Below are 24,712 nucleotides of genomic sequence, written 5' to 3'. Positions count from 1 at the left end.
CCATTAGCCACTAATGGGCCGGCGCCTTTGATACTGGACGCCGGTCATAACATCTCTCCCCGCATCGACAAACAGCTCGTCCTCGAGCTATACATCGGGGTAGAGGGCTTTGAAGTCATCGAGAGCTTCCCATGTCGCAGCATCAGTCGAAAGGCCGTGCCACTTGACCAACAGCTTCCAATGGCCGCGGCACAGCTCAGCGCGCACGACCTGCTCCGGGGCCGGTAGCAGACGCCCCTCGGAAACGGGTGGCACCACCGCCGGCGTCGCCGGAGGAGCACCCCGCCACTGCTTGAGCAGCCCGACGTGGAAGACATCATGGAGGCGTGCAGTCTCGGGCAGCTGTAGACGATAGGCCACCCACCCAATGCGTTCCAGTATGTGGAACAGCCCAGCGTAGCGAGGACGAAGCTTGCCCTTGGCCGGCGTCGCGAGCGTGTGGGTGGGGCGGTGAAGAAGTCGAAGCATCACCCAATCGCCCACAGCGAAGTCCACAGCCCGGTGGTGCTCGTCGTTGCGCTCCTTGGCGTGTTGTTGCGCCTGGAGGAGACGCTCCCGGACCTCGACCAGGAACGCGTCGCGGTCCCGGAGCATGGCGTCCGCGTCCTCCGTCTCAGCCGCCCCCTCCTGGTGGGGCAATAGGGAAGGCGGTGGGCGGTCGTAGACAATCTCAAACGGAGTCGCACGAAGCGCCGTGTGGTACGACATGTTGTAGCAGTACTCCGCCCATGGTAGCCAGTCGACCCATGAGCGCGGCCTGTCACCGGTCGCACAGCGCAAGTACATGGCGATCACTTTGTTGACGATCTCAGACTGGTCGTCCATCTGAGGGTGAAAGGCCGTGCTGAGCCGCTGCTTCACACCTGCAAGGCGAAACAAATCCCTCCACAAGTGGCTGGTGAAAACCGGATCGCGGTCGCTGACGATGGAAGCGGGGAAGCCATGAAGCCGCACGATCCTGTCGAAGAAGGCGCGAGCCACCGACGCGGCCGTGTAAGGGTGGCTGAGGGCAATGAAGTGCGCGTACTTGGAGAAGCGATCCACCACCGTTAGGATCACAGATTTACCATGGACCTTGGGAAGGGCGTCGATGAAATCCATGGAGATGTCGGCCCACACTTGGGACGGCACATCCAAGGGCTGCAGGAGACCGGCCGGTTGTGTCGTGGGCGTTTTGTTGCGCTGACACACACCACATGTGCGGACGTAGTCTTGTACAAGCTTGCGGTCGCCGGGATGTAGAAGTCGCTGCGCAGACGCACGAGGGTCTTCTGGACGCCCTCATGCCCCGTGGTATGCGCCAAGGTCACCACCTGATGGCGCAAGTCCTGCAGGTCGGGAACGTAGACACGTTTGACATGAAGGAGGAAGCCATTCATGGTGGTCCAGGGCGCCTCCAGTGTCCCCGCATCCTGCTGCTGCAGGAGGCCGCGTGCCACTGGGTCCTCCCGGGTGGCTGCCCGGATGTCGTCGTAGATGGCGAAGGACGGCCCAGACAAGGGGAATGTTGCCACTGCGTCCTCGTCACGGCGGGACAGTGCATCCGCCACCGAGTTGAGTCGTCTGGGGCGGTATTCCACCGCGAAGTCGAACCCAAGCAGCTTGCTAACCCACTGATGTTGCGGAAGAGTGGAAAGCCGTTGGTCGAGCAGGAACTTCAAACTGTAGTGGTCGGTGCGGATGAGGAAACGGCGTCCCCACAAGTACGGCCGCCAGTGCCGGACCGCCTGCACCAGTCCGATGAGCTCGCGCTCGTAGGCCATGAGCTTGACGTGGCACGCGACGAAGGGTCTGCTGAAGAACGCCAGGGGGCCCGACCCCTGGTGGAGGACGGCGCCGAAGCCTGCGCCTGAGGCATCGTAGTCGACGACGAACTCGCGAGTGAAATCCGGCATCTGCAAAACAGGGGCTGATGACAAGGCCCTCTTGAGGGCATCGAAGGCCTCCGCCGCCTCTGGCGTCCAGGCGAACGCCTCCTTGCGTAGGAGACGAGTGAGTGGTGCTGCGATGGAGCCGAAGTCGTGGATGAACTTGCAGTAGTAGCCCGCAAGCCCGAGGAAGCCTCAGACGCCCCGGGGTGAACGTGGCGTCGGCCATGAGGAGACCGCAGCCACCTTGTCGCTGTCCATAGCGACACCGTCGGCGGAGATGACGTGCCCGAGGTAGTTGACGGAGAGCATCCCAAAGGAGCACTTGGACCTCTTTAGATAGAGGCCATGAGCCTTCAAGGCGGAGAAGATGAGGCCGATGTGCTGGAGGTGCTCGGACCACGAAGAGCTGTAGATCAAGATGTCATCGAAGAAGACCAGCACAAACCTGCGAAGAAAGGGCCGGAGGACATCATTCATCAGGACTTGGAAAGTTGCCGGGGCGTTGGACAGCCCAAATGGCATCACCAAGAACTCGAAGTGGCCGTGGTGGGTGCGGAAAGCGGTCTTCTCGATGTCCGCCGGGTGCATGCGCACTTGGTGATAGCCCGAGCGGAGGTCGAGCTTGGTGAAGAAGCATGCCCTGCGGAGCTCGTCGAGGAGCTCGTCGACCACCGGGATCGGGAACTTGTCCTTGGACGTCTTATCGTTGAGCGCGCGGTAGTCGATGCAGAAACACCACGACCCATCCGACTTCTTGACGAGCAGCACAGGGGCGGAGAATGGTGACGAGCTCGGCCGAATGATGCCCTGCTCCAACATGGCGGCGCATTGCCGCTCCAGCTCATCCTTCTGGAGCTGCGGGTATCGGTAGGGCTGCACCGCCACTGGCGCTGTCCCCGGTAAGAGGTGGATGCGGTGGTCGTAGGTGTGCCTGGGTGGAAGACCACGTGGCTCGTTGAAGATGGCCCGTGTTGCTGCAGGAGCTGATCCAGCAGTGGCCGCTACTGGTCAGGCGTGGTCGCAGCCAGGTGCTGCTGGTGTGTCGAAGCACCCGGGGCACCCATGCACTGCCACGTGACGCGCTGGTCGCCTCGCTGGAAGGAGACGGTGAGGCCCTCGAAGTCCCATAGGAGAGGCCCCAAAGCTCCCAGGCAGTTGACGCCGAGGATGAAGTCGAAGCAACCGAGGGCGAGCCCCACACACGTGACGGGGAAGGACTCGCCATCGATGAGGACGGGCAGATCATGGGCGATCCCCTCGCACGGCAAACGCTCCCCGTTCACGACAGTGACACGGAGGTTGTTGCCGCCATGCGGAACAATCCCCAGGCGGCGCATGACCGTACCCTAGAGGAAAGTGTGTGTGGAGCCGGTGTCCAGCAGGGCGAGGAGACATTCCCCGTTGATGGTGACGGGCAGCAGCATGGTGTGGTAGGTGCGGATCCCTGCAAGAGCGTACACGGAGACCACCAGAGCATTAGCAGTAGCTCCGTCTAGTGGTGTCGTGGGGTCCTCGGCAGCGGCGTCCGCGGCGTCCTCCGCCCCGGTGAAGGCGTCATCGTCGATGTAGTCGGAGGACTCCAGGTAGAAGACATGCGGGTAGATGTGGCCGCGCACGTACTGCTCATCGTAGTTGTAGCAAAGCCCCTGGCGACGGCGCTCGAGCATCTCTGCCGGTGTCAAGCGATGGAAAGTGCGGGCGGGTGTAGTGGGGCCGGTCGGGTTCGGCGCAGTAGGAGCGGGCGCACCGGCTGGAGTCCCTCCCCAGCGGTTGAGCGAGCCGAAGGAGTCTGCCGCTGGGGAGGGCGAGCGCCACGTTGTGCTGGTGCCGCGAGGGCCGTGGCCTTGCGTTCGAAAGTGCGCGCCAGGTACATGGCCATCTGGAGGTCATCGGGGTCGTGCATCTCCACGTCCACGCGGATGTGGTCAGGCAGGCCACCCACGAAGAGTTCCGCTTTTTGGTGGGTGGAGATTTCCCGGGCGTGAGCCAGGACCACTTGAAAACGGCCTGCGAACTCGTCCACTGTGGAGTGGAAGGGCAGCCGGCCCAGCTCTGCCAGGCGAGTGCCGCGAATGGGCGGTCCGAAGCGAAGGCGACACAAGTCCTTGAACCGATCCCATGATGGCTGGCCCTCGTCCTGCTCGAGGGCATAGTACCACGTCTAGGCGTCGCCCGTGAGGTGATAGGACGCCATCCAGGTGCGCTGCGATGCCGGCGTGAGTTGGCCTCGGAAGAATTGCTCACAGTGTGTGAGCCAGTTCAGCGGATCGACGGAGCCATCGTACGTCGTGAATTCGATCTTGTGGAACTTGGGCGGCCCGTTGCCCTGCGCTGATTCAGGGACATCCCCCCCATAGCCGGGCGCGTGGTAGGATGGAGGCGATGGCGCCACGCTGCTGCCAGGGATGAGGAGGCCATCTGTGCCGCCATAGAGGGTTCCCGACACCGTCGGTGCGCCATGATCGAGCACGTGTGACCGGGGGGCACCGACGTGTAGACCGGCCCGGAGGAGTTCAACGCCCATGGCGGAATCTGGGACGGCGACGGCGGAAAACAGAGCTGATGGATCGGGACGGACGACGAAGTAGGCGACGGTGCCGTCGAGAGCCCTGCGTCGGAGGGCATCCCGTAGGGGTAGGAGACCGGCGGCGAGTGCTGAAACACGACCGACGGGGGCGACGGAGGCAGGAGCGGCTGATGCGGCGGCGCGCCATACTGTAGCTGTGGTGCGCCATACTGCGGCGGCGAGGTGTTGAAGAGCTGGAGCATGGTGTTCATCGTCAGCCGCAGCTCGGCCAAACCGTGGCTGAGGTCGACGATAGCATCTATCGTCTGTTCGAGCGTGAAGACGTCGCGCGGCACCCTTGGCGCGCCCTGTGCCAGCGGCTGTGAGGAGGTCGGCACCAGGGCCGACGTTGATGCGGCCGCCTGGGGCAGGACGCCGGAGGCGGAAGGCGCTGGCGTGGATGAGGGCGGAACGGCGGCGGTGGAGGGTTGGATCGACATGTCTGATACCAGGTTGATACAGACCTGTACCCTCCCCTTGGTCGATCGGAGGTTGTACGTGTGCGGGGAGGCCGGATGCAGGACACGGCGGCGGGGCGCCGTGATCGTGAGGGGAAGGAGAAGAACAGGGCGGCGGCTAGGGCAACTCCCGGCTCCCAAAGGAAGCCGAGTAAGTATATTACTCTTGCTTAATTATCCAAGTGTCTCACAATTGATATTTATAGCTAATGGAAATAATAGAAATAATACTATGGGCCTTTAGACCCCTAACCCATCCGACTGCTATCAGCCATTAGCCACTAATGGGCCGGCGCCTTTGATACTGGACGCCGGTCATAACAGTTTCAGTACCGGTGCTGAACATTGTAGCAGCCGATGCTTGGTCTAATTTTTCAGGCACCGTGGCAAGTGCGTTTACCGATGCCTGAACCAATAAAAAATTATATCTCAGGCACAGACAAGCATCGAGAAAGGAAGGGGATGGTACTGTGGTCGGGGTCCGCGCACATGCAAGCATCGGTGCCGACACTGTGGGGATTGAAGAGTTCAAGCATCGGTGCCCGGTGTCAGGTATACTTTTTTTTTCAGCATCGCTACGCTGTGGACAGTCTTAGCTCTCTTATAGCACTTGCGGCTCCAGCGGACGTGGGGTGGGCCGCCCACCGCCGCCCCATTTGCATCCTTAATCAATAGTGAATGTAAATGGAAATTGTATTCCTGTGAAACAAATTTATTGTGCCGACATTTGTTGTATATTCTGAGGCAGTGAAGTTGCCTGCATTTCAGGAGGCGAAGGATGATTTGTCTATACAAGAGAATAGTTAAAAATAGACATTATATTAGTTGTCTAGTAAACATAGATGCCAGTGATGATAAGGTTTGATTGTTCTGATGGTAAATGATAGTGACATGGCCTCTGCCATATTGTGTTTCATGAACGCCATGCATGTGTATTTTTAGAGAATTTGAAAACATGTTTGATCAATGAGAACGACAACTATGGTTTTGTGAAATAGTATGTTTTTCTCGCATACCTGTGGAGTTTTTTTGTGTATATATTCAGGCGGTGGAGTTGTCTGCGCATGAGAAATTGTGGACTGATCTTCCTGTACATATGGTGATAGAGGAGAGTTAAAATGCAAATTCCATTCGGCTGTCAGTAAACATGTATGGACTGCTATTGGATCATATTTCCTATATCTGCAAGATGTGCTTCTGTTGAAACCATGTACCTGTGCCACTGCAGTAGTCTGGATGTGGGAGGTAGTGGCAATCAGAAGTTCAGAACAGCTGTTCCTACGGATGCTCTCTTTTTGGTGAGAACAATCTGAGTTACGGGGGTTGTCGATATTTTCTGCCATGATATAGACATAATTAAATAAACATGGAATGTTGAAGGATGGTTGTGAGTATGTGTGTGTGTTGGGAGGGGGGATGTGTGTCTGTGCGCTTGATGTGTGAATCTGAAACGATAACAATGAAAAAATGTATTAATGTGTGATGCTTGATTCTCAGGTAAGGGAACTATGTCTCCAATGCCTAAAACAGCATCAACTTGATAGATAATGCCGATTCTTTGTAGTGAAATGGTTGAGACACTGACACGAAGCTCAAATTGTCTTCCATAAAAAGCTGTAATCCGAGTTCGCAGAAATGCACTGGTAGGACCATCCATAGCAATGAGGGCATCAGGCATTCCAACTATTTCCTCTACTATAGAACCAAAGAACAACAGATCAGGCACATTGCTGTAGTTCAGTGAGTTTGCAGGGTGTACTGCAGTTACAGCCAGTCAGTACCTATATCACTATATGTATAGCAATGTGTTTAGCAATATGAACTTTTTTGTGATGAAAGCATCACATATACACTAAGGAAGATAACAATACGACAATAAACTTGCTGACCTTGGTTCACCGCTTGTTCCAGAGTTTTATTGCATATGCCACAGGCTGGGTACCACCATGATTGGTCGGTGAGCAGACTCTTTACTTGAACTCTGACGATACATCTATTGCCATGTTTAATAAGTATAAGGTTTAGTAGGGAGTTAGGGACCTCAGTAAAGCTAGAACTATCAGAAAGCAATGTGCTTACGTAGATAACATGAGGAATATAAAACTTGGAGAGCTCTGCAACTGTTATGTTCTGTGGCGCTACCTGGTTCATGCTTGATCCAAAGTCCAATCCATGTGGCCACAGGAGTTCGACCAATGCAGCTACCAGGGGAAGCAAGCCACCGGAATTCCGGAAAGGACCTATATGTACATCAATAATAATCGATGGAACACAGGCTGACAAAAACAAAAAGGGCAAAACAGCAACCCATGCACAATAAAAAGTATTTGAAAGGCACAGAGCAAAATACTGTTCGGTTGGCTGGTTCGTATCATTGCTGGTTCGTGAAAAAGTACCGCTGGTTTGTTTGTGTGAGAGAAAAATACTATTCCGACTAAAAATTTACGATCGTTTACGATAAACTGCAGCCAAACGAACAGGCTGAAGCAGCCTAGTAGTCCTAGGCACGGCCGTGGAACGAACCCCCTTCTCTCCTGGCGACACTACAAGAGCGCTCATGACGCCGAGCATCGGCGGCAGCTGGCGACCGCGACGCGTGCGCAGGCGGCCTGAGTGCCAGACCAGGGCCAGCGCGGTGCGGCGGGAGCTTGGCAGCGGGGGGTTGGTCGAGCGTGCGGCGGGCGAGCCCAGCCGAGCAGGGTGCGAGTCGTTTAGGGCCACAGCCCACAGCGAATTTGTGACTTGTGAGCGAGTTTGTCGTGACCATCGCAAGCTTTCAGACCGTTCTCTCTAGGCGGGCCTAAAGGGTAGTCTAGGTAGGCCTAAGACTACCCTGAAATTTGGCCCAAATTCTTTTTAGTACTCATCATTTTCAATACTTATAGCCCATAAAAAATCTAGCCCAACAAAGAACGGAATGAAGGCCACTGGCCACATTTAGCTCTTCTCCTCCCGGCTGCTGCCCATCCCCACGCGAGCGACCGACCGGCCGACCCCGAGCCCCCGAGGCCGCGACGCAACACGCAAGACGCCGCCTCCGACTTCGAGCGCGAGCGCTGCCGCCCCGAGCGCGGAGGCCGAGCCGCTGGAGAGGCACCCAGCCGGCCGCCGGACTCCGCCCCGCGCCCCCGCCTGGGCCTGGCGCTGATCACCGAGCCGGGCTGCGCGCGTGGCCGAGGTGCCGACTGCCGAGCAGCCGAGCAAGCTGCACGCCGCCGGGGCTGCGCGCGTGGATGCGTGGCCGAGGTGTCGACTGCCGATCATCCGAGCAAGCTGCACGCCGCCGGCCGCCGGCTGCGCCAAGCTGCAGAGCAGCGCGCCAGCGCCCCTGGACCGGTGAGTGTGCTTCTGAAGTTCTGAGCTCTCCCAAAGCTCATACCGCCGACGTGGCGACACCCTACGCAAGCTAACCAGGCCTTCGTCGGCCCTCTTCCCCAGGCCTTCGTCGCGTCCTTCGCCGGCGACGAGCACCCATCAGGTATGCTCACCCTTCATTGCTGTGCGAAATAGGGGACCGAACCCTAACTTAAGCTATTTGGCTATCTGTATTCGGATCTGATCTAATTACAAGTGTATACATGCTTTACTGGGTTCGCCCTTGAACCGTTGCTCACCTTAGATTGGGCCAGGCCCCGGCAAGTTGCCCTTGACAACTTAGACGATGCCAGCAGTCTAGCTGGTAAGGAGAGCTCACACGACTTGCTTAGCTAGTTGAGTTGGACACAATTATCTAGTCTGGGCTGACTGTTGATGATTAGGTGATGACTACGCTGTGTTGTCCTGGAATCATAGCCTCATACAAAATAATAACGATTAGGATGACACATAGCGGAACAATTCATGGCAAGTATACGTCTAACGAGTCATTTGTACAATGCATATGGAACGAATGATCCTTGTCTTTCATTTTGTTGCTGGGATCCCTTTCCTCTTTCTTATAGATGTGCCTGTTGAATGTTGATAATGATGTCTTGCTAAATTATTTTTTTAGTAAACAAGAGAACAAGAGGGGCTGGGGCCCCTTCTGGAAATAATCAATAGAACGAACAGTGGCAACCAAGTATAAAGTCTTGCTAAATCCTGCTACTCATAGCTTTTCAACAATGTGATGTCACCACTTGTTTTTGGTGATAATAAATAATCTCCGTGACCAGGTACTTTGCGCCAGGAAAGCAGTGCTATGTCAAAAGCTCCAGATGATCAGTTGCAAGCAACAGAGCAGGAAGGAAGTGTCCATCCAAGTCAACAAGCAGGGCAACAACATGTGAATACAGCAGATCAGTTCTCCAAAACAGAAATAACTGAAGGTTCAAAAAATGAACAACCTGTCCAAGTAGAGCAACAGAATTCCCACCTACAACAAGCACGTCCAGAAATTCAACTACAACAGGCTGAAACCAATAGCTTCCAGTTAGCTGAAAAAGAAACAGGGTGTTTTGGTCAACAGAGTTTTGCAGGCACCAAGGTGGATGTTACCCAGCCTTCAGTAGTTCAGCAGAATGTAAAGCAAACTGTTGGTCAACAAGCATCATCTGATGCCCAGGATACAAGGAAAGGACCATCGATACCATTTAATATGTTAATTCCGATCCTACAGGCACATCTTGACAGAGACAAAGATATGCAGCTTCAAGCTGTATGGGCAAAACTTAGGGTGCGTTTGTATCCCTCTGTTATCGTGCTCCAAACATAATAGACACTTTTGCTTCATCATTACCAATGAAAAGTGCATGACAAATAAACTAATTCAAGGCCTGCATTTCCTTAACTACGTATGTCACCAAAACAAAGTGAGTGCATGACAATTTAGGAAAGACCTTGTTTCTACTAGTTTGTTCGTATTGAAGAAAGTAGATAACAAAAACAACAAAGGCTCAAAGAACACACTTAGCACCAGTGTTTGCACCAGCGTTGCTGAATGAACTAACTCAGTTATATCGTCCTTTGTTTGTAGCGTAATGAAGTCCACAAAGATGATTTCTTAAGAGTTATCAGGAATATTGTTGGGGATCAAATGCTCAAGCAGGCAGCTCATAAAGTTTTTGTACAGGTGAATGAATTGCATTAACTTCATTGCTTCCGTTTCTTTCCTTGACAAAAAACTATTCGTCACACTTTTGTTTTGATGGGTACTCGTCACACTTGATGGGCCCACTCTTAAATCGAATGTTTAGTGAATGATTCAATTTCATATGTTTATTCTTTTGTTTGAACAATTTTTGCAGATGCAAGCACAGGCGCAAAGAAATAGCCAGGCAAATCCAAGTCAGCAGTCTTTATTCTCTCAAGTTTCTTCACAGCCGATGCCTTCCAGTGGTTCAGCACAGTTACATGATCAGAAACTTCGGCCACCTGGACCACCCAACCAAGGTCACAAAAACCAGGTGTCATCTTCACCTCAGGCTTTTGCACCACCATCAGGCACTCAAGCGCAGAATAGTGTACACTATCTTGCTCATGATAACCCGAACCAAAACCCTGACGCAAAGGGAACAAATGCTGTACCAAATCAACCACCTAGAATGAACACAGCAGTTCCATTGCAAGCAAAGAACAAACAACATCAACCAACACAGTTGCAGCAGGCCTCACAGCAAATATATGGAGCAAGTAATCCCGGTGCCCAGGCTTACCCTCGGTCAATCACTGGTTCTCTTAGATCACCGAGTCCTGTTCCAGAATCACAGCCATCCATGCATGCTCCTGGAATGGCTCCTGCAAAAATCGTCCCTCCTCCTACTCATCCAATGATGCAGCACAATGCAGTTGCATGGCAAATGCATCAAAACAAGGAATTGAAAACTAATGCTCCCCCTCCAAATGCTAATGTGAAGCAAAATTCTGAATCTGTTGGCAAAGCACGCGTAGCTGGCACAGCAAGTTCTTCTGCTAAAGGAAAGCAGGTGAATCCACCTAATATATCATTTGATCTGTCTCTGAAATGACACATGTTAATACATATAAATGTCACATGTGGTTCAGTTGATTCAAGTATCTTTGAATAATGTGAGACATCAATTACTTTTCATTTATGCAGTTTGTATTATTTATATACTCTATTTTTTTCTCTCGCTAGCATTTTATTTTCATTTAATTTCATATTAAACAGAATAGACAGAGTTAAAATGCATTTTTGAGAGATAGATTTTTTGTTGTTTGAATAGAAGATTGGCCATTGACTCACGTAGGATGCTCAGCACTTTGATGGCATTAGCATCTTTGGCACAATCAAGTTTTTGGAGCATTTAAATTTGGAAAATATGACCAATTGTAGTATCAGTTAGGTTTTGTTCTTATTCTGAATTTCAGAGAATGTTTTGTTCTTAAAGTCCCATCAAAGTACATGACCCTCATCAAGGACATGTACAACAATGTTGTGACTAGTGTTCGAACAAACGATGGTAACACAGATTACTTCCCGATTAAAATTGGACTTCATCAAGGGTTAGCCTTAAGCCCGTATCTCTTTGCCTTGGTAATGGATGAGGTTACCAGGAACATTGTTCGTTGATGATGTAGTGTTAGTGGACGAAAGTCAGGCGGGAGTAAATAGAAAACTAGAGTTATGCCGGCAGACCCTTGAGTCTAAAGGTTTTAGATTGAGCAGAACTAAAACCGAATACATAGATGCGACTTTGGCGGAGTTGTACAGGAGGAGGGAGATGTGAGTTTGGAAGGTCAAGTAGTGCCTAAGAAGGATACCTTTCGGTATCTGGGATCGATGCTACAGAGGGATAGAGATATTGATGCGGACGTTAGCCATAGAATTAGAGCAGGGTGGATCAAGTGGCGACAAGCTTCTAGTATTCTCTGTGACAAGAGGGTACCACAAAAGCTAAAAAGCAAGTTCTATAGAACGGCGATTAGACCGGCTATGTTGTATGGAGCAGAATGTTGGCCTACAAAGATTCGACATGTTCAACAACTGAGTGTTGCAGAAATGCGTATGTTGCGATGGATTTGCGGTCACACAAGAATGAACCGAGTTCGGAACGATGATATACGTGATCGCCTAGAGGTAGCACCAATTGAAGAAAAGCTTGTCCAACATCGGTTGAGGTGTTTTGGCCATGTCCAAAGGAAACCTCCAGAGGCACCAGTGCATTATGGAGTCCTAAGCCAAGCTAATAATATGAGGAGAGGTAGAGGAAGACTGAAATTGACATGGGGGGGAGGCAATAAAAAGATATTTGAAAGCTTGGGATATACCTAGAGATCTATGTTTGAATATGAGTACTTGGAAAGCAGCTATTGAAGTGCCTGAACCGTGACTTGGGGCTCTTGGTGGGTTTCAACTCTAGCCTACCCTAACTTGCTTGGGGCTGAAAGGCTATGTTGTTGTTGTTGTTGTTGTTATCAGAGAATTATTAACCACAAAGCACTTCTTTTTCAGTCATTTACCAACATTTATTCACCATATAATTTGACAATGTTGACTGGTTGGGCATATAGAAGATTGGTCATGACTCACCTAGGATGCTTAGCACTTTGATTGCATTAGCATCTTTGGTATAATCAAGTTTTGGAACAATATGACCAATTGCAGTGTCAGTTAGGTTTTGTTCTTATTCTGAATTTCAGAGAATTGTTAATCACAATCCACCTCTTTTCAGTCTTTTACCAACATTTAAGCACCATATAATTTGACAATGTTGAGTGGTTGGGCATATATTGCACAGGGTCTGGTTGTTGCATGCAGGGTAGTTCAGGATTGTAATGTGGAATGTTGGGTTCTGAGGGTAGCCTCTTCGTGTTTGGTGGAGCTGTCAGATAATAGGGGTGCCCAGAGGATGCTTTACTGTAGAAGGCACATAACAAGATGTGATCAGCGATTTATGAATCATGTTTAACCATGTGTGTTGTGATGGGTGAGCTGAGATGCAGGGAAAGTGGTGCTGATTAGGCAGAACTGGTTTGTTGGGAGGGTGGTGGCATTGAGAATGTAGTAGGAGTGGAGAGAATTTTAGGTCACTCAGATTTGTAATTAGTACATGATGTGGTTTTAATGGATTTAGGGAAGAAGCTTCTAGACAGTAAAATGTGCATGTTGCCTTCTAAACAGATTACAGATCTAATGTCAATTTGTGTTGGCCAAATTTCAGGATAACCTAGTAATTAGTACGATAACCTAGTAACTAGTAAGCCAAAACCACAGTTCTGAGGGCATTTACTTTTGCATTAGTTACAAATGAGATGCTTAATCCTTCATATTAGCAAATGAGCTTATGGAGAGTCGCTTTGCATATAGTTAATATATATAATATTCAAACCTTAAGTTTTGTTGTCAGATAAACTCTCAATTATGAGTTCCATTTGCGTTGTTACAGTCTTCACCCAGACAAGGTGAAGTCCAAATGCATTTTTATTTTCTGAATGACAAACCTTACATAATTTAGAAATGAAATAGTAGTAGGATTCTTTCCCTGTCTGACTACCTTTGTTTCCTTTTTTATATACATATATTTTTGCATTTCTTTCATGCTTAATTTAGACTATGCAATTATTTTAGGCCTGTGCGCATGCCATTCAGACTCATACATTACCTCGTCTTTCTGTCTTGCCAGGGAACTCCTAACTCTACACCCAATGCTAGTGGAGGTGCAAAGAGTAGCAAGAAATCGGGTGGGCAGAAGAAATCATTGGAAGCAGCAGGCTCTACGCAACCTTCAAGGTTTTTAATTAAGTGAAGTCTAAATGTACTAAACTGCTATGGAATATTTACATTTTTTGGATAGCCCTAAGCATATTTCTCTTTTGTCATCAGCAAAAAGCAGAAGACATCTGGAGCCTTCCAGGAACAAAGCATCGATCAACTTAATGATGTCACAGCCGTTAGTGGTGTTAATATCAGGGTATGTACATCTCTGGTTGATGTTTTGCCAATTTTCATGTAGAAATAACCCTCCTGATGGACATTGGCCTCTATTGTAAATTCATGGCTGCACTGGTCACATCTGCTATATAACTGTGCAGCTGATGTGATATCAGATATAGTTGCTAAAATTTGATTTCAAAATTCTATACCAAGCTGATAAGCAATACAACATCTCTAGTGTCTACGATAGGGATGGATTGAATTTTAAATTTTGCATCAGGGTACTTCTACATTTTATAGCATCAGTGCACATGTTCTGCTGAATTTTCTGTTGCTTATGCTATGTCGGTTGGACCACAAGGATGTTCCAAAAGAATGTTTAAAATTCTGGCATACACCGTTTATGCTTAAAATTTCACAATTCCTGCCATTGTTATCAAGGCGTCGCTTAAGCGCCAAGGCGCTGCACGCACAACGCCACAGCAGACGACTCGCCTTAGATTCCACACCAGTGAGCCAGAGAGCGGGCGCGCTGGAGACTCCACACCAGTGAGCGGGAGGGGAGCCAGAAGCTGCAGGTCGCCCGCACCGACGCGTTCTCCCATTCCGACGGGAGAAGTTGCCAACCGCCCGCCATCGAGCCGTGCAGCCGCAGCAAGGAGCGGCCGCCTGCGGGCCGGGGCCGTCTTCCCCCAATCAGCGCTGGCCTGCAGCATCCCGCCTCCTCTGTTCCTCTTCCTCCATCGGTGTGCAGCGTCCAAAGCAGGAAGGTGAGGGAAGCAAGGGGCGGAGACGGAACGAGAGAGAGGGAGGGAGGGAGGGAGGTGGAAGTCAGACCAGAGTGTTGCAGCGGCGGAGTGGCGCAGGAGAGAGATGAAGAGTTGAAGACACGCTAGGGCAACGAGGGTGAGGGGCACATGGGCTGCTTGGTGCACGTGGGCTGGGCCAGACCACTTCTTACTCCTACTATCTTTTTCTTTTTTCCTTTCCTTTTTCTTTATCATCTATATACTGCTCTGAGCTGCTGTTTTAATTTTTTCTTTAGTTGGTAAGGCGTCGCCTCGCCCTCGCTTAAGCGTAAGGCGGTAGTTGGTCGCCACGCCTCGCTTTACCGCCTTAATAACCATGATTCATGCATCATCTCCTGCACTCTATAGCATCTGGCCTGTCAGCCCAGTGTATCATGTGTCTATAGGAGTCAGACTTGTGTGCTTTTTTGGTCCACTGTTTGCATTTTGCTGATACGTTCTTACTTGACAGGAAGAGGAAGAACAATTACTGTCTGCCCCTATGGAAGAGAGCCTTGCCTCACAAGAAGCACGAAGAATTGCACAGGAAGAAGAAGAAAATCTTTTCCTAAGGAAGGGTCCACTCCTGAAGAAACTAGCAGAAATCGGTTAGTTTCTTTGAACTTGTTGCCAAAACTACAAATCCTACAACTTTAGTGGCAACAATAACAGAACATGTGTTTTTGACAGCTCGGAAATGCGATCTGAAGAATATTAGTGGTGATGTGGAACACTGTTTATCAATGGTGAGTTATCCTTATGATTTTCATTGAGAGTCCTGCAGTATCCATAACTTATAACTTTGCCATAGTGTGTGGAGGAGCGTTTGCGAAGACTCATAAGTACTCTCATACGAGTCTCAAAACAGGTTTGCTCTTTTCTTCAGACCAGCCAATGATGTCATAGTTCACTACTTTGTGATTCTAACCATTCTTATTTTTGTTAGAGAATCGATACTGAAAAGACCGGGCATCGACTAGTTATTACTTCAGATGTTGGTCGTCAAATTTTACAGATGAACCAGAAAGCTAAGGAAGAATGGGATAAAAAACAAGCAGAAGAAGCTGACAAGAACAAGAAACAAACTGAGGTGTTTCATAATCTCCATTTGATTCGAGTATTGCAATTTTGCTATAAATTTGAATATATAGTAGTTTTTTAGTTTATATACTTGCTTTGTGTAATTATGAACTGCTGGAATTTAAACTGTTACACAGAGAAGCATGCACATTCATTTATCAATGCCATTTGTATTTCAAGTTTTCCCATATCATGGTGCAAGCGGTAGAGTCTTACCGCCTGTGACCGGAAGGTCCCGGGTTCGAGTCGCGGTCTCCTCGCATTGCACAAGCGAGGGTAAGGCTTGCCACTGACACCCTTCCCTAGACCCCGCACAGAGCGGGAGCTCTCTGCACTGGGTATGCCCTTAAGGATTAATGTTTCTAGTGTCTCTAGATTTGGTTTCAGCTTTGCTATCTTTTTCTTATGATATGTACTTAACAAGATTGTTGAGCTCTAGCCTAACCCTACTTGTGTAGGACTAAAAGGCTTCGCGATGGTTGTTGTTAACAAGATTGATTGAAAATAAATCTGCACTGACTACACTACTCTCCATTGCGTATTTCTTGTGATCATGCCATCATGGTGAACTTATGTTGCAGTTGGCCAATTTGATTAACTAAGTCCTTCCTTGTAGGCTGATGGCAGTGGTGCTACAGAATTGGAAAAAGAAAAAGAGGAAAGTCGCCCAAAGAACGTCAAGGTAACTTTTCTGCATTGATTTCTGAGTGTGATGTATCTCCATTTCCTGACATCCTTAACCTCTCACAGCCCAACAAGGAAGAAGATGATAAAATGAGAACGAATGCTGCGAATGTTGCTGCTCGGCAAGCAGTTGGTGGAAGTGATATGCTCTCAAAGTGGCAGTTGATGGCTGAGCAAGCCAGGCAGAAGCGAGAAGGCCTTGATGTGTCTGCTGCTTCACAGCCAGGCAGAGGACCAGGTTCCAGGCCATTATCCAAATTTGGAAAAGGTCCTAGCGAACACCAGGAAGGTTCAAAGAGGAGCCATTCGGTGGCATTCGGAACTGGTAAAGCAGCAACAATATCACTAGCATGACCTCATCAAAATTTTTTGGTGTATTAAATCCACATCTCATATTTGCATAATGTTTTAACTAACGATATGTATGGTAATGTTCATTTCAGGAGGCATGAATAGACCAGGCAGGACACCCTATGCTGGTCCACAACGAATGATCTCCGTGAAGGATGTCATCTGTGCCCTTGAGAGGGAGCCTCAGATGACAAAATCACGGCTCATCTACCGGCTGCACGAGCGGTTGCCTGTAGATTCTACCGTAGATTAGACCGTAATAGTCATATACTAAGTGTGGTGCTGGTGCATGCCCAATTGCCCTTGCATGATATTTGACAGCAAAGAAGCATACCCGCCACTCCTTCCATTTGGTGTGGCACTGTATATTGGTGAAAAATCTGTATCACAAAGGCGGCGAATTGCCAGCAAAAAAAAGTCTCTCTGTACAAATTGCAGTGTAAGGGGGTTGTTTTTGGCATTTGTCTATTCTGCAACCACGGTTTGTTGGCTGGCTGGTTGCCATGCGCGTCTTTGTGCTCCCCATTGTCCTATGTCTGCGTGCCCTCTCAAAGTCTTTTGTAAGCACGGATTCTGACAGTGGACATGCGATTACGCGCGGTCAGTTATTTAGAGATAATGTTCTTGCTTGCAATTGCATCTAGACGTGGTAATGGGTGCATATGTATCCACCTAAATTCACGTGTAGATTAGACTAAGCTATTTTTTTTTTGGAACAAGTTAAAATTTAGTTTAAGATCTATCTCAATGCACTTTAGTACACATAAATTAAGATAAATACGAGTACATCCAAACAAGCCTTTAGATGTGATAATAGAGTAGGATCCAAATCTCTATAGAGAAACCCAATTAAAATTCAACGGAAGAAATCCTTAGTCGAATCCTGCCTCAATGCAAAATGACTGATTTTCAATACAATTGCTCATGTTGGCCCTATTACTATAATTACAAAACTATTACTATAGCTACATGTCTAAACCAATTCAATATGATACAATAATAATAACAAAACTGTCATTATCGCTACATGTTGGCCCTATGTCAAAAGTTGAGTTCTAGAGTTAAAAACCACGCATCTATATTTAAAAAAAAATAGCAAAATTGGCTAAAATGTATTAGAGATGACTCGTTATGATGCGACTAGATGTACATGTAGGCTCCACGTCAAAAGTTGAACCCTGGAATTAAAAAACTTCATATTCACACCTTAAAATTTAGCGAAGCTGATTAGATTTATTGGAGATGACTTGATATGATTGCTTCCTACTTTGTGCAAATTGATGTGACTACGTATATATGTGTTCCTCACGTCAAAAGTCGGACCTTAGAATTACACATTTACACCTTAATGTATCAAAATTGATTGAAATTTGTCAAAGATGACTCAATGTAACCATTAGCTACTCTGTAGCTCTGAGCAGATTGGTGTGACTAAATCTCATTGTCAGCTACGAGTAGCTTCTCTGGTCTTCAAACCTTATATGGCGAGAGTGTTTTTTTTTTTGTCTTTTCAGTACAATTTTCAAGTTCAGAGGACAATGGACAACCCAAAGAAAAAGCGGATTGATTTGGTATTTGATGTACTATTTATATTCTTGTAAAGGGCATTTTGTGTCGTCGTAGTATACTGTATCGTACGGATATGTTTGGCTAATAATAATTAAAAAAAGAGAGGCTTTTACCAGTGTGCCATTATAAAAGTTGGTAATTACCCATAAACCATTAAAAAAGTTGAGTTTTCACATGTGCCACTGCTCTGAACTCTTTTGCCCTCCACACCACTCCCGTCAAATTTGACTCTAACGGTGTCAAACTGTGGGTGTGAAAAGTCAAAAATCCCCTCATGTTTAAATATGCAATTAATTTTTTTAGCATCTTAACGATCTCAAATAAAAAAACTCAAAACTAGAAAATTGTAGATCTCGTCGAGATCTATAATATTTATATAAAAACTATCTTCATTTGATTCCATACAAAAAAAATGTGACTTTTCTAAGACATATTAATCATATCAAATCATATTTTTTTTACAAAAATAATGAATATAATTTTTATACAAAAATTATAGATATTGTCGAGATCTACAACCTTCTGGTTTTGAGTTTTTTCATTTGAGGTCATTAAGATACTCCAAAAAAAACTAATTACATATTCAGACTTTAGGGTATTTTCGACTTTTCACACTCGCGGTTTGACACCGTTACAGCCAAATCTGACGGAAGTGGCGTAAAGGGTTCATAGCAGTGGCACATGTGAGAACTCAATTTCTTTAATGACTTATGAATAATTACTAACTTTTATAAGCCTTAAAAAAAACATGTAGTGCCGGCTGGCCGGCAGCCTATTCGAGTCCGACCCGGGCCCGAAGATTGGCGAACCCGGCCGCCGAGCTCCTGCCGCACGGCGTTAGCTCTGCCTGGCCTGGCCGCTTGAGCGCGCCGCGCGGTTGCCAGGTGCCGCGAAAGTCCGGCGTCATGAGCGCTCCCGGGTGTCGCCAAGAGAGGAGGGGGTCGTTCCACGGCCGTGCCGGCGTCTCCGAGAAGCGCACGCCGCCGTCGCTGGTGCTTGTCTGCTGCATCGGCGCCATTGCCCTCCTTGCGGGCGCTAGCCGCACCCTAGCCTCAAAGGTATTGGTTCAGGGATTCCTTTCTCTCTTTCGTCTCCTCGTAGAGGATCCCCACCACTTGTGTTTGTGTCCTGGACTGCTCTTAGTTCATTTGGTGAAGAGTGAAACAAGATTCCTTCATAAATCTGTTCTGCAAGGTTGCTAGCACAGTAGATCCATCATCTGTAGAAATGCTGTCAATATTTTGTGTTTCCGTTAGTTGCTTTAATTGGTGCTCGCCTTATATTGGTTATTACTGGTATTGCCATTGCAGGAGCTCTGTCTTGGCTCTTTTTGGTGCATTCGCTTGACACCTATTGGCCGCAACCTTCAAGGGGTTAAGTATGAGTTGCGCACTCTTCCTGTAAGATGTTTCCCTCCCTTTGTATATCCATTGACATATTGGTAAAAGCGAAGTGCTGACAAATGCACACGCTAGTTTTTTAGGTGGATGCTAAGGCTGTAACTGACGGCGACACGATTACTGTGTATGTTAACATGGCTCACCATCCAGAGTCTAGCAATGTGCCCCAGGAAGTGCGTGAAGCGGGCATTGAGCGAAGCAAGGCTCTGGAGGCAAATAATTACCAAAAAGCTGGTGATTTACTGAAGATCATACTTGATGCAGGATATAGGTCCTTGAAAAATAGAGAACAATTCACAACAACCAAGTAGCCATCCTTCTCTTATGTGAGTTCTGATACTTTTGAGTTTTTTATTCCTGGGTGTAGACAGGTTCGTGGCATCGGTGGGGAACAAATTCTTGCAAAGAAGTACAGGATAAGGCTAAGGTTTGCCCACACTTGTTCTTTATCAATGATCACAGGCTTCTTTCTATTTGGGGTGTAGTTGTGATATAATAAAATGCAGTGCAGGGGGGTTGATGCACCAGAGAGCTTAATGCCATATGGCAAAGAGGCCAAAGAGGAGCTGGTGAGGCTGGTGCAGGGGAAAAGCTTGAAGATTTCCATATATGACACTGACTGGTACGGTCGCTTAGTTGGAGATGTTGACTGTGATGGGGTTTTCGTGCAGGTAAGAAACTACACTGACGTGCTTTTAGAGTTTCTTCTAGAAAGTAGTAGTGGCAACTCTTCTTGAAATCTAGCAGTGGTAACCTATCAAATCAGTGGATGATCTGTTGCTCCCTATGCTCTTTGAATTTTCTTGAAGGCACCTACTCTTGTAATTTTATAATGCATAGCTTAAACACTGCACCTGCATTGTCCCGGTTCTCTTATATATACTAAAGGAAATGAAACATACTGTTTGATTGTGAAAGGTGTGGGATTTCTCCTTAGGAAAAAGTGTAGACATATGCGCTGGAACCAATCAATAGTAAAGATGGTAAATTATGCAAGAAAATGTTGCATCGTCTCAGCTGAAGATCACTTGTTCTGGCTTTAATGCTCAGCAAAACTGAGGACATTGAAATGAATTATTGTTATTATTTATTTTGCATTAGGAACACATGCTGAGGAAAGGACTTGCATGGCACTATAGTACTTATGATCATCGGATGGAGCTCAGCAAGGTAACTAGTACTCTCTTGTACCACTCTACTCAATATGGCAGAATGGACTGCTCCATTCCACTTGACTGACAAGAGCATGCTTTGGTCATTTTATTTCCAAAAATTCGAGGTTCCTGATAGATGTAAATTTTCAGTGGGAGAATCAGGCAAAGACAAGGCGAACAGGCTTGTGGGCATCGTCGAACCCTGAGAAACCATGGGAATGGAGAAAGAAAAAGCGCACTGGGACAGTATGAAGCAGTAATGGATTTTTATTTCATGCTGCGACCAGGTGTTTGTTGATTTACCGTTCAGAACTGTTGCCCAGAGGACCAAAAGTCCAAAAACACTGGTTCCATTGTTGTAGAGTGTGCTATTTGTGTACTTGCAAGTTGTAACATCGTTGTAAAGTAGAGCATACTCCGTAGTTAATTGATTGATGTAATCTCTAAATGGAAATGGTTGTACTAGGACTTGATTGATTGAGTCTTTTTTGGCAAATAAAATTGATTGTTGTAATGAATCTCATGTTTTTAAATAGTTTGTGTTGAATGAACTGAAGACCTGTAGCCCTGCATCAAATTCGTAAGTTTAGAAGAACTGCAAAAATAATATAGAACTAGGCAAATAGATGAGAAGGCAACTAAAGTTTAAACATTTGTCCTCTCTATCTTATACTACAGTAGTTTTCAAAACAGTATAAAGATGTGGAAAAAAAACTTCAATGCTGTAAATTTCAGTCTGCGAGGGTGTTGTGGCAAATAGCATACACATGGAATGGCTCTGGGTCTAAAGCTAATCGACGGTCCAGACGAATAGAAAGTACAAGCCTTGGAGACATCGCGTCCGTCAGTTACTTCTCTTCCTCCAAACCACCTATGTCGCCACCGGTTTGCCCTTGCTCTGTCCCTGTGCCGCCATTGCGAGTCCGCATCCTCCTAGGGGATTTCACTCCCAGGTACGCGTACTCCATGCGCACGCATTCCTATTCCGATTCCTGTACATTTCGTGGACTGGGAGGCTATTTGGTTGGACCGATTTGGAAAAGCTGAACTGGTACATAGCGGATGTCGTTTTTTCTCACCAGTTTGCTGACGGTAACGTTAGAAGCGAATCTGTATGGAGGATAGGATTTCTCGCCTTACTACTTCGTCAACAGCACAGCTAGCGATTCTTTTTTTTCTTAGACGACGTTGTCTTCTTATAGGGAGATGAGGAGGGCATACAAAATTCATAAGAAGTGTCTTTTGATAGATTCACCCATTATCGTCCTTTTAGAAACTGACCATGTGAAGGCTGATGTGAGCTGTACAGGAAGCTTAGAGTCTTCTGATGGGCTCATACATGGGGCAGCAAGAACATGGGATATCTGATGGCTTGTACACTTACAAGCATCACCACGAGGGAGGAGCTGATATCCATGTCATCTTTGTCAAGAAGAGCAAAGTCAGGGTTCTGCTGTCATACATCGGCACAATGTTTCTTCTTGTGACTGTTTGCTGCGCCCTGTTGTCGAAGGTATTTTTCTTGAAACAGCACTCAAAACTGACTGTCGGTTTTCACTTTCAGTTTCGTCTTTTCCAGAGCTGGGCATGTTAATTACAAAAGGCGCAATTCAATTGAAACAATTCAGTTGTGCGGATATGCTGATTGCCATATAGCATCCTTTTCATGAGCTACTTATACTAGTAATATAGATTCAAGTTTGAACTAGTGAAGCGATATGTTAGGTTTCTGAAGAATAGCCTAGTGATGCTTTATTTGTTTTGCTTCCCTTTTGGTTTGTAAAAACCTAAGATATGTTGAGTACAGCCAGATTGATCATAAGCGCTATTTTAACTGGATGGTGGTGCTTAAATGTTGCAGGATAGTTTATGTCTTGGTTCCCTTTGGAGCATTTCATTTGCCAGTATAATTGCAAAATGCTTGCGATGTGACCCTGTGAAGAAAGGTGGGTGCTAAGGTTATTTTTCTCTGTGCTCTGAGTGCTTTGTAGTTAAATTTTCAGTGTTGCAGAGAGAAAAACAAAGATCCACATTGCTTGGTATCCATGTTGAAAATGAGTACAGGAAAGTGAGACTGTGTGCTCCTTATTAGATATCTAGTTTGATTTTTAATTGTGCAGAGTCATTGGTGATCATGCCGACTTTTGGGGTTCAATTAGAGCAACACTTTTGGAGGTATGGGAGAACCAGTCTGGAATTTCTATTCATGCTTTCAGTATTTACTGCTCTTCAAATATTATTCCCAGAGAACAGACAATTATAAACAGATAGGAGGAAGCAAAGGCTTCACAAGGCTAAAGGAAATAAGTGTTTTCTTTGTCATTTTTAATATTTTAACACAAAGTGAAACAGATACATGCTTCTTGTCAGTACTTGTCTTTGACAGGAACACTGGATTGAGCCATCTTTTCTAGAGGTGTGAATTGCAGGCAATCCCTAAGGGTCTCCATGGAGCCTCTTTAGTTTAATTTATAGTACAAGTTTTCCAAAAATATTCACGCTTTGGAAAACTAGTACTAATAATTGAACTGAAGAGGGATGGTGGAGAGTGGAGACCCTTAGGGGCACCCATTTGCACCCCTCTTTTCATTTTGCTTTAGCTGGAAATAATTAGAGGAGACTTCCAGCATTTCTGTTTTTAGATGGCTTATGAGCTACAGAACATGTAGGCTTGATCCTTTCATTTTCTTAACATCAAAGTTCTGTTTCACAGTGGAAGAGTTCATCGCAAATTTGTGCCCATTGGCAAGATTCTAAAACCAGTGCTGAATGAGCATGTGACCCCTGTCTCTTGCTACTGGAGCTTGGCCTTGCTTCTACGTGAAGAATATGAGCTCATGCTTGTTTTCAAGGTAAATGCTGCCTGCTTTTAGTATGTCCTTAAGTGTACCGTAAGGCATCAACGGTCTGAAAGAGCTTGTTTTGCAGAACTTGAATCCACCAGTCAAGATGTTGGTTCCTATCTGGAAAGCATTATGTGCATTCGTAGACTCCAATACTCTGAGCGATTCTGCATTGCCTCAATCCACATGAACATGCTAAACAAGTTGGTGGCGGTGTGCAGCCCTGATGATACATGGAGCATATGATTCGCTGAAGACTTTGCTGACTGACAACAGAATGTTTAGTTTCGATACAAATGAATGATGACAGGTACAGAATGTTACTGACACCGGGGATTTTACTTTGGCCTCAGGAATCCAGTGATACAGTTGTAACTTGGCCATTGTGTAACTATGTTCTGTCCTCTGAACATTCAGAGGGCAGGTCCTACTCATGGGTAGATTGTAAGATCATTGGCTAGCACTCCTGGGGACATCAATAAACTTGGTCGTCTGCATTGCAAGCATCAGATCCGCTCTGCTAATTATCTTTTTCCTTGACCAAGATGTGAAATTAAATTAGGAGGTCATTAACCTCACGCAGATGCGGACAAACCACACGACCGCATGTGCACTGCAAGTGTGCAATAACATAACAGACAATTTCTCCTTCTGGTATCTGGTGACAGCTACTTGAGCACAACACTTCTAAGATAATCTACTGCTACTTTGTGTGAACACGGTAAGGGAAGGCGGCGTCGAAAGGCCCCCTGCTGTGATACTGTAGCCGCTGCAGGTGTAGGTGCAGGCGCCGCACGGCTCACCTGCAGCACTGTAGCCATATGCAGAGACCGGCGCAGAGTCAGCCCTGCTGTGTTATCTAGTTACTGTTGCAGTATGTGCGCTGTACTATAACTAGATAAATAGAGTTGTATAAATAGACTACCATGACAACTCAGTAAAAAGACTTCAGATTTGCCATCTCCCAGACAGGGCTTCGGCCAACACTGGTGTCTTGTACTGTGTGTATACTCTGTTCTCCCTTATTCTTCAAGCTCTAGCCATAGTGCGTGGGGACGGACAATGCTTGTTCGTGGTCGGCACGGCTAGTGGGTGCTCGGCAACACTAGAGGGTGCTCGGCAAGACTGGTGAG

General features: G+C 47.3%; 3 protein-coding genes and 1 pseudogene across 5 annotated transcripts; 3 read left to right on the top strand and 1 right to left on the bottom strand.

Moving 5' to 3' along the window:
• Positions 1-3,034: 3,034 nt before the first annotated feature.
• On the bottom strand, positions 3,035-4,660 carry LOC136457690 (uncharacterized; annotated as a pseudogene).
• Positions 4,661-7,855: 3,195 nt separating this feature from the next.
• On the top strand, positions 7,856-17,236 carry LOC136461701 (transcription initiation factor TFIID subunit 4b-like). 2 transcript variants are annotated; one of them, XM_066461002.1, is made up of 14 exons: positions 7,856-8,231; positions 8,334-8,373; positions 9,050-9,549; positions 9,850-9,945; positions 10,121-10,798; positions 13,460-13,566; positions 13,660-13,747; positions 14,971-15,106; positions 15,189-15,244; positions 15,310-15,366; positions 15,445-15,588; positions 16,195-16,260; positions 16,329-16,587; positions 16,706-17,236. In XM_066461002.1, the coding sequence occupies exons 3-14, from the start codon at positions 9,076-9,078 to the stop codon at positions 16,864-16,866; spliced, it is 2,322 nt and encodes a 773-aa protein (XP_066317099.1). In that variant the 5' UTR covers positions 7,856-8,231; positions 8,334-8,373; positions 9,050-9,075; the 3' UTR covers positions 16,867-17,236. The 2 variants fall into 2 exon arrangements, with proteins under 2 accessions (XP_066317099.1, XP_066317098.1); XM_066461001.1 differs by having other exon boundaries at positions 13,460-13,578.
• A 1,719-nt stretch (positions 17,237-18,955) lies between these two features.
• Positions 18,956-21,220, top strand: LOC136461702 (probable staphylococcal-like nuclease CAN1). Its single transcript, XM_066461003.1, has 7 exons — positions 18,956-19,240; positions 19,493-19,582; positions 19,666-19,853; positions 19,950-20,009; positions 20,094-20,253; positions 20,684-20,752; positions 20,887-21,220. Exons 1-7 carry the CDS (start codon positions 19,088-19,090, stop codon positions 20,986-20,988), a joined length of 822 nt encoding a protein of 273 aa, XP_066317100.1. The 5' UTR covers positions 18,956-19,087; the 3' UTR covers positions 20,989-21,220.
• Positions 21,221-21,562: 342 nt separating this feature from the next.
• LOC136457689 (uncharacterized) lies at positions 21,563-24,217 on the top strand. Of its 2 annotated transcripts, XM_066457712.1 has the most exons (6): positions 21,563-21,689; positions 22,046-22,249; positions 22,598-22,682; positions 22,857-22,911; positions 23,450-23,588; positions 23,665-24,217. In XM_066457712.1, exons 2-6 carry the CDS (start codon positions 22,064-22,066, stop codon positions 23,767-23,769), a joined length of 570 nt encoding a protein of 189 aa, XP_066313809.1. In that variant the 5' UTR covers positions 21,563-21,689; positions 22,046-22,063; the 3' UTR covers positions 23,770-24,217. The 2 variants fall into 2 exon arrangements, with proteins under 2 accessions (XP_066313809.1, XP_066313808.1); XM_066457711.1 differs by lacking the exon at positions 21,563-21,689 and having other exon boundaries at positions 21,731-22,249; positions 23,665-24,215.
• Positions 24,218-24,712: the final 495 nt, after the last annotated feature.

The sequence above is a fragment of the Miscanthus floridulus genome, chromosome 6, assembly GCF_019320115.1.
Source record: "Miscanthus floridulus cultivar M001 chromosome 6, ASM1932011v1, whole genome shotgun sequence".
Taxonomy (NCBI): domain Eukaryota; kingdom Viridiplantae; phylum Streptophyta; class Magnoliopsida; order Poales; family Poaceae; genus Miscanthus; species Miscanthus floridulus.
This window is presented reverse-complemented; position numbering and strand designations above follow the sequence as displayed.

Bases quoted from the DNA above. Each gene is read 5' to 3' on its own strand.
- LOC136461702 (XM_066461003.1), top strand. From the start codon at position 19,088: ATGAGCGCTCCCGGGTGTCGCCAAGAGAGGAGGGGGTCGTTCCACGGC. The intron at 19,241-19,492 runs GTATTGGTTCAG...TTGCCATTGCAG, and splicing joins GCCGCACCCTAGCCTCAAAG to GAGCTCTGTCTTGGCTCTTT. The intron at 20,254-20,683 runs GTAAGAAACTAC...ATTTTGCATTAG, and splicing joins GTGATGGGGTTTTCGTGCAG to GAACACATGCTGAGGAAAGG.
- LOC136457689 (XM_066457712.1), top strand. From the start codon at position 22,064: ATGGGCTCATACATGGGGCAGCAAGAACATGGGATATCTGATGGCTTG. The intron at 22,250-22,597 runs GTATTTTTCTTG...TAAATGTTGCAG, and splicing joins GCTGCGCCCTGTTGTCGAAG to GATAGTTTATGTCTTGGTTC. The intron at 22,912-23,449 runs GTATGGGAGAAC...TCTGTTTCACAG, and splicing joins TTAGAGCAACACTTTTGGAG to TGGAAGAGTTCATCGCAAAT.
- LOC136461701 (XM_066461001.1), top strand. From the start codon at position 9,076: ATGTCAAAAGCTCCAGATGATCAGTTGCAAGCAACAGAGCAGGAAGGA. The intron at 15,107-15,188 runs GTTAGTTTCTTT...TGTTTTTGACAG, and splicing joins GAAGAAACTAGCAGAAATCG to CTCGGAAATGCGATCTGAAG. The intron at 15,367-15,444 runs GTTTGCTCTTTT...TATTTTTGTTAG, and splicing joins TCATACGAGTCTCAAAACAG to AGAATCGATACTGAAAAGAC.